Here is a 9,074-nt window from a genome sequence, read left to right on the forward strand (position 1 = left end):
CTGACAAAACTATTCAAACATACACAGATCATATGACCTGATGTATTTGTGGCACTGTAAATCACTTACCAAACAAACAAATACTGTTGATTCCGAACACCTTCCCATCTTTGTCAGTTTACAATTCATAAACCTCACATTTACAAGTGACATGTTTGTCTCTGTTTAGTATATACCTACAGGTAGCATTAATGTATTTGCCTATTTTTTTCCCCACAATAACAGCACCACTGGCGAAAATCATTGATGATAAAATTCTTATAGTAGTTAAAGTATAGTTACACTAAAACTTTTTTCTTATGGATTCATTCTTTTTATCAACATGGGGAGGTTCTAGACATCAGAATAAAAGAGTGTTGCATGATGACAAATATGAATGGGATGTGTGTGTCCACACTCGTTGACCAGCTAGATTTTTTTTGAAGCTCACAGAAATTGCATCTGAAATGTTTCCTAATAGGTTCTAAAAGTTGTTTTTCCTATGAGGAGGCCTACTATTTGAATGGTTTGATATTCAAGTTTAGTGAAAGACTACAAAAATAAACATAATAAACACATTAGTTTCCAAATTCATTTACATTTATTTAGTTAGATTGTAGATTAGTGCTAATTTTCAATGAATTAATTGACTTATTTTTATTTGTTCATAAAATCAGATTTGAAACAAATTCTCTGCCTGTGTTGTTTCTGGTGGGTGGAAAAAAGAGGCACTCCAGCTGGTCTCACATTTTGAAAATTGCTCATTTTATGTTGAGGTTATAGAAATATTAAAGTCAACCAGGAAGATATGGTTTTCCTTTGTTTTTGCTTATATTACATTTGGTACCTGAATGTTCTTCAATCTATTTTAGGCCTCGTGGGTCAAGGTAAAATCAAAGAGTGTTTCATATTGTTTCACTGAATTCTTGTTGTAATGATCACTGAACAGGACCTGACAGCAGACAGAGATTATAATTAATTTTATGCTCTAGATTGTGCATTTGTGTTCTTTCAAGTCTCATTGTTGCATGCAAGTTTTTCTTTGCTTGAAAGTTTTCTTTTCTGTATGTATGCATTCAGTCAGTGATTTCAATTGTAACAAATATGACGACCTGTAAACCTCAGGGATTCTAAAGTAAGGAAATTGAAACGGAAATTTACCAGTTAAAAAAAAAAATCTGCTATTCTGACAAGATTTTGAAAATTATCTCAGCTTTGCAGAGTAAATGTATATACACAAGTAATATGTTTGATGAAAAATAGTCCACTGATCTATTTATGTCAGGGTCAACTATTATATTTGTTGTTCAACCTTTTTTTAAAACATGCTTTGACGTAAACGGCAATTTCAGTTGAAGTAACCAGCAAAAAACTATTGTCAGAATGCTTTGAACGTTACTTTAACCCCTTTAGGTATGATCTGAAGATGGAGGAGGAAGCTCGCCACTACGATCCTTTTGGCAAAGGTGGAGGTGGTGCCCCCATGAGGGACACACAGGGAAATGTCATATGTGAGTATCTACCTGTCTGCTCTCAACAAATGCTTAGAAAATTTCCCCAGGTACCATGGAGACAGGAAATTTGTATTGAACACTTGTCTTGTATTCACTCAGTGAAGTAGCACCCAAAATTTGCCAGCTTTACCCTGTTTCGGACATGCCAAGATTTTTCTCTTATCAAAACTTAAACTTACACCAAAAAACATCAACAACACCTCAGAACTCTTCTTTTTCTTTCTCAGGAAATATGACTCAGTACTCTTTTTGATTATTCTTTTTAAAGAAGGTCCTTCTTTGTCAACACATGCTTAAACAATACAATTGAACCTGTCCAAGACAACTACCCATTGCGGAGGAGAAAAGTGGTCCTCTCAGACAATGGTGTTGTAATAATTATAGAAAATATGCGGGGATGGGGGGTAGTTGAAAGAGGTTGCTTGTGCGTGTGATCGTTTTGGACTGATGGTCATTAGAGCAGGTTCAACTGGGTAATTATTAAACATGTGGTCAAGGTTTTATAGTACAAAGGTCAAATAGCCTATGGATGCAATTGTCTCTTTACATGTATTACAGCCGATCTTCGGCAAATACGGAGAGACAATAACGACCCCACCAGCTACCGCAGTGGAGGAGGGAGACAGGTGGATTTCTCTCCTCGTGGGTTTGGAGGTGATATAGGAGGAGGTGCCGGGGGTAATACCTCACGGGCAGCCAACAGCTACAGAGATGACCTGATTGGTCCACCTCCTGCACAGACCACTGCTGATGGGGACCCGTCGTTTGCCAGAGGTGGACATGGCATTTTCGGAATGCCAAAGGTGAATGATTTTGATTTTGTGTGTGTGTGTATTATGTCACATGGAAGCTTCTAACCTTGTTCATGCGAAAAAAATTTAAAGATAAAAATTAATGAATAACATTTAGAAACATTGATTTCAGTGAAGCAGGTGACCATAAAAAAGAATAATATAAAAAAAGAAATAATTTCAGTAGAGCAGGTGACGTTAGTCCTAATCCCAATTGCACTGATAAAGTTTCCCTGTTCCCCCCCCCCCCTTTCATAAATTCTATTTGTGCTTCACTGCTGTCTCAGTTCAAGGAGATCCTTTGTCATTGTGAGCTCTTTGATGTAAGCTTAGCTGATTACTGGTTTGTACAATTGAATCCTGGTTAACTTAAGTTTAACAGGGGAAATGGAAGAAGAATGAAAAATGTGTCATGATATGATTTACTCTTCATGTTCTACCTTTCTCAGGGTGGCAAGGAGATTTATTGCTATATTTTTTATTTGTGTGTTTATTGTTTGTAGGGGCGGCTGGAGGGTGTCTTTTCAAATGAGCTGTTGCCATTTCCTATATTGTTTGATGTTTCTTTTTTTTCTTTATTATTATACTGACCTGCCTTGAGTCTAATATATAATTTTTTACCCTCAGACGGATTCAGAGAAAATGCAGGCTGACAAGTACAAGATTGATCTGAAGAGACAGGTAAGGAGACTTGATACAGATATCCTTGTGTAAAACTATTAGAGGTGCTCCTTTCAATAGTTTTAAACTGTAGTTTTCACTTTACCGTGTATGATCTGGTTGGCTTAGATCATGTAATATCTAATACTATAGTCACCATGCCAAATAATGCAACGTGTTGTATTGCAATGTGGCTCAGCTTACCAAAATCTGACCACGAATATTTTGAACTCTCATCTTTTAATAGTCTAAATAAATGTGTATGGGTGGGTGGTTGGTGGGTGCTCTGGTGTGGTTTGCTCCTTCTTTCGTCCTATCAAACATCTATCGTCCTTATCTCCCCTTCTTCTTTTTTATGTTTGTTACTCTCTTGTAACACCTCCAATCTTCTGGCGCTCATATGACCTTATGCTGTTACGAGCGCCGTAAAACCTCTACTAAAACTAAACTAAACTAAAATGTGTATGGCTTTTTATTCGTAATAATTAAATTTGCTTTTAAAAAAATTCATGGTATATATTTCAATGTATTTACTTCTATATCTGGAAAACAACCAATTCGTATCAGTACATGTTGTATGGTACAATTTTATACAGATGTGTTGTAATTTAAAATATTATGAATCTTTATTCATTCTTTGATTTTACAGATAGAGGAAAAGAAGGCAGAAGAATACAGAAAGAAACAACTTGAAAGACTGGAAGAGGAAAGAGAGCAGAAACTTCTTGATGACCAAAGGGCTCGCATGCAGAGAGAGTATGATGAAGAACAAAGGAAAATGAAAGAAAAAGAAGAAGAGGTAGGCTTTTTGGATTCATTGGAGTCAATGTTAAGTATCTGTTTTATTGCTAGACTATGTATCATAAGGGTTTTACTTTTTAAATAATTCTCAATAAATTTTGTGGGACACAAATTGCATCTTTCGGAAAGATAGTTTACACAATTATGCATTGCTCGAACCATGTATAAATTTTATGGCAACATGTGCTAGATCATAACTTGACAAAGACTCTTATTCTATCTAATAAGAGGTGCCCATTGGCATAATTGGTTGGGTTGGGTTTGGTTCTATCGGTTTGGTCGTCGGGGACTAGCCTGATTTTCCTCCATGGGAGGGGCAAAAGCTACCACTGTGGCACAAACCCAACAAAACCGATGATGAACTTCAATAATAAACGTAATTTGTTTTTAAGGCTGTATGTTGGGCAATCAGTTTGGGTGGTTGGTCTATTTATAGTGTGTCCTGAGGCGGTAAAAGACATAACCAAATCTAAAATGATCAGAACCTCCAATGGGCACCACCTTTAGAGATGGTTCTGTCACCTTTTATTTAATTTTTTGTGTGTTTGGAAACAGCGATATATTACACAAGTCCAGTGGTTAGTATTACCCTTAAAGAAACATTTCTTTTCTTTAATGTGGTTGACCTGATTAACTATTGCCACTTGAGAGACCTTGTGCAAAGATTGATTTTTGACAGTATGAACTGTCACATAAAAAGCAAACTGTTTTTGCTCATACAATTGAGTTTAATCATATTGAGAAATTACTTCTCAAGAGCATAGCGTTTGTGTTATTTCATGTATGGGCCTTCCCTTGATGTAAATTGGTATATTTCCTTTGTTTCTTTTAGAGATCTGTCAAATTTACTACTTCTACCGACTTCCCTAAGATTAAAAAATCAACATAAGATTTGTAAAGTTTGAAAATTAAGTAGGTCTATAGTGTTGTCTTGAAGAGGGCAGAAATGTTGACAGAAGCCGTCCTTTACTATAGCAAAGGGAATTCATGAGTGAGCAAAAAAGTAGAGGTGTTTTGGGGAGCCAAAGTCGAATTTAAAGACTATTTTCGAGAATCTCCCCACTATCTCTCTCTGTCCCCCACCTTTTATTCCTCCAAAACCATTAGTCATCAAATATTCCTCCACTGAGATATTTGTCATGTTCCTTTCCCAGTTGTTTCCAAGTTATTGCTACCCACAAATATTACCCTCCTCATTGACACACTCATTCCTCTCACTTTCTATCATTGTCAAAAGTCACAACTATCTTCTGGAGAAAGTAATTAGAGTTTTCCTGTTACTCCAGGCTCGACGTAAGAATGAGGAAATCATAAGGGCCGCTGAGGACAAGAAGAGAGAAAGTGAACGTGTGAGACGAGAGGCAGAGGAAGCCAGACAGCAGGAAATTAGGGAGCAGAGAGAACTGGAGATCAGAGAAAGGCAGGCTGTAAGTTTATTAATATAACATAATAATTTGTCTGTTAATGTCTGACGATAACCAATGCATCTACACTGTCATGCCAAGGCAAAGCGAGGTATCTGCACTTTTTATGATTTTGAGTTACATCTCACTGCTATTGGAAATATGTTCATAGCTCTTCAGTTATGTCTGTTTGCCATAGTGAAATATCCTATTTGTAGTGCAAATACGTCTTCCTGCCTTTGACACAAGATGCAGAATGGGTATAGGCGTCCATTTAAACGAAGATGCAAGAATTATTAATTTTTGCAGATACGTTGGTCTGCCTTGGCACGGCAGTACAGAGGATAGTATTTTCTGAAGAGAAATAGAGGAAATAAGGATGAAGATGACTTGCAGTTATCTGTATGGTCAATGAGACCAATTCTGTCAGAGAAGAGTTTTCTACGTTTTAAGCTTTTTTAAAAGCTTCATTTCCACTTGTGAATACGTGTAGCTTCTCTCTAACTTGGCTTCGGCATTTCTAATTTATGAAGCCTCATAACATAGCATTTGCTGCCTTTTGTGATTGCTGTTCCCCAGCTGTGTCGGTCAGGAACTTTGCTCTCCCATGCCCATGTTAATGTTGAAGTCCTTCAGAGACATTTTCAGAGTGCCTTCATAGCGCTTTCTTGGTGCATCAACTTTATGCTTCCCTGAGGACAGCTCAATTAATATAATTGGTATGATTAACCTTCGCAAAATACTCTGCAAAGTAATGACTTGAATTGTAAGTCTTCATGTCATTCTTCAAAACTATATTAATTTATGTAAGCATCAATTTGACATAAATGCTTTGTTCCTGCTTTGCAGTACTTAGAGCTGGATGAGTATAAATCTGTGCCTACCCCCCTCATCCTTAGTTTCATTATAATAAATCATTCTGTGTTACCATTCACAACTTTGCTCAACACGCAAAGGTTATTAATATTTACAAGAGTGATAGCTGACAGCACAATTTTCTCCTGACATAAGCAGCCTCGAGATCTATGTTACATAACCTTTTTAGCCTAAACATGAAAATTGTGTTGAAACACTGGACAAATGTTACAGGCGGATGAGCGAAACCGCGCAAAATCTCCCCCTATTCCAGCTCTGAGGGGAAAGGAGGAACCAGCAGCTGAAGAGACCAAGGTTTTTTTTTCGCTTTTGTTCTGCACACCTTTTGCTGTGCTGTTTGGTTGAGGGCATGCTGACCATATCACTGTTGACATCTGTGAATGCACTCTATTCTCTCCATGCGACTGTTATGTCCTTATGGCTCTGTTGGCCTTGTTCCTTGCTCGTTGATCACCTTATGATACCTTGTGATAATACCCCTTCCTATAATATTGTGTGTTTTTCTTTCTTTGCTGTGGATGTGTTTGCAGTGCTAGTTCATCCTGCAGTGTCATACAGTGCGTAAAAGATATTGAATAAAAAAAATAATGGACCGAATAATCAGTTACTCAAGCTTTGTTGTTTAAATACATTGATCCTCACTGGACCCAGTTATCAGTTCACAAGTTTTAGTTTGCAGAATATAAGGCATGTACTCTGCAGAAGGGTCATAAAATTACTCCTTTATAAGTGGATGTTTATTATGAAAATGCATAATTGTGTGTAAATCTACAAACCCCCCCTCCCCCCCCCCCGAAAGCTAAATTAGGTAGTCAAAAATTTCATGTAAAAAGTACCATAATTTTTTATATAGGAAAACTGCACTGGCCCGTAACTGTTTCTATCTAGATTAAATTTCCAGTGCTGATTAATCAAACTTCTGGCTCATCTGTCTCGTTTAATCTGACTCACTGTCACAGAAGATTAAGTTTTGTGAGTGATGACCATGAAATGTTGAGTGGAACAATGTTCAAAAAGGGTCTCACCATACAGTAGTGGCCATTCTACAGAAGAAGCATAGTCGAACCTGCTCTAACAACCACCTATCCAACGCACTGACCTGTAGGCCCCTCCAAACGACCACTTTCCCCCTTGTGTTTTTCTATTTTATCATGACACTGTCCAGAGGACCACCTGTCTAAGATGACCATTTTCCTCTTCACTAATGGATAATTATCTTGGACATGTTGGACTGCACCTCTTATCTCAGTAATTTATTAAGAAATTGGGTAAACCTCTCACTTTGTGCATGTGAACTGTGTATCAGCTTCAGAAAAGATGTACGTCTTTTCAGAGAAATTTTTCAGCTTTTCAAGTGCTAAAATCTTGGACCTACTTCAAACTTTGTTCTATCTTTCAACATAAAATGCTGAAGAATATGTCAGAGTTATGTCCTCCTCATTTGTTTCTCTCTCTCCATCTATGTGTGTGTGTGTGTGTGTGTGTGTGTGTGTGTGTATGTGTGTGTGTGTGTGTGGGTTCATCATTAACAAGAGTGAACCCAGTGTGATTCTGTGATAAACATCTTGATGTAAGACTCTTAGGAAAACTGGGTTGGGAATTCAATTTATGGTTTTTCATTTTTTTAATGTTCCATTTTATTTTCCTTTGGTCTTACGTTGGATTTTTTTTTTTCATGATTACAACTAATCATTAAAATATTATAGTACTGAAAAATGTTAATTGCGATGTCAACTATTGGCACTGAAAGTGTTACCTTTTACTTTCTGACCCACTGTATCTACCAGCACTCATTAAAGTCGTTATTCCCCATTGTTTCCAAGGTTAAGTATTAAAGAACAAACCCGCATAAAAACCCCCAACAAAACAACAGTAGTGGACTGTTGCCGGAAAAAAAAGTTATAAACAATTTTCCTGCCTACCCATGTATCTACCCCGTGCCTTTATCCTTCCTTTCTTGTTTTCCCTTATGCTAGTTCTCCCTGCATTATTTTTAGATACACTAGAAACCATGATTTATCGTACAGATGTCGTCACTGTTTTGTGGGGGCTGTTTGGCCCGTCATGTGTTAAAAAAGGGATGTAACTTCATTAAGCGTATGATTTTGAATCAATAACAGGGTGTCTTCCCTTTACACCCGAACTCTGCCAGAATGTGTTATGCTCCAGAGAATATAAGGAATCCTTAAGCAAACCTTCCCATTCTAAAATCAAGTTAAAACATCTTTTGCGAATGACGGCGAGTGGAGACCCCAGATGTGTGTAGTAGGTCAAGTTGGTTCGGAATGGTGGGCTTAAGTAGGCCTTACTGAATCTGTTCATTTTAGGGATCGAAACTATGCAAAAAATGCCAATATCTTTGAAGTCTCGGCTGACGTTAAAGAAATTATCAGGCAATAATTACCTTTGCCTATTTGTGTTTATTTGGTTTAGAACTTCTCTGAAAGCTTATTATTATCTCTTTTGAGTCTTTATTGTTTGTTTCTCATAAACACCAACAATGACCTGTTATAAAGAATTACTTATCTGCTCATAGCAGAAGTATCGATTATCTGTCATTGCATGGCGTGTTTATCACATCTAGTGTTATTATTTGTCATATTGATATTACACCATTATTTCGCCTGCTTTAGAAAAGTATACAGTACTAAGACAGTTATTTTTTAATTTTCAAATGATCTTGCTTTTAGTGTCCCCCAAAAAGCTGCGTGTGATTAATTATAAATGTATGAAATGTTTTTAAATGAATTATGATCCTTTAATAAAATGTTTGAGTGTTTGAAAGAAAACAGAAAGATTGAACGTGGACATGGTGAAAGATAGTGTTTGTATGTGTCGAGATGGGGGTTTAAGTTGCTTGCGATCGTACGTAGCAAGGGACTTAACAAAGTATGGTCTTTATGTAATAATGAATTTACATAGTTTACTCCCTACTGGTGTTAAGTTTGGTTGGGCTTCACATTTTTCTTTCAGTGATTAAAGTTTCATGCTAACATTGAAAAAAGAATAGATATAATAATAATGATAATAGTGATAATGATGATGATAAT

At 36.8% G+C, this 9,074-nt stretch overlaps 1 protein-coding gene across 1 annotated transcript in view; it reads left to right on the plus strand.

Moving 5' to 3' along the window:
• Window positions 1-9,074, plus strand: part of LOC101856096 (centrosome and spindle pole associated protein 1) — a gene marked incomplete in the record, with an annotated part of 163,640 nt that overhangs the window by 118,784 nt on the left and 35,782 nt on the right. The window contains 7 exon segments of the mRNA XM_035969359.1: window positions 852-866; window positions 1,393-1,490; window positions 2,052-2,296; window positions 2,912-2,965; window positions 3,594-3,743; window positions 5,032-5,172; window positions 6,238-6,318. Of these exon segments, the coding sequence (XP_035825252.1) occupies window positions 852-866; window positions 1,393-1,490; window positions 2,052-2,296; window positions 2,912-2,965; window positions 3,594-3,743; window positions 5,032-5,172; window positions 6,238-6,318 (784 nt within the window).

Source organism: Aplysia californica, unplaced genomic scaffold (assembly GCF_000002075.1).
Source record: "Aplysia californica isolate F4 #8 unplaced genomic scaffold, AplCal3.0 scaffold00140, whole genome shotgun sequence".
In the NCBI taxonomy this organism is placed as follows: domain Eukaryota; kingdom Metazoa; phylum Mollusca; class Gastropoda; order Aplysiida; family Aplysiidae; genus Aplysia; species Aplysia californica.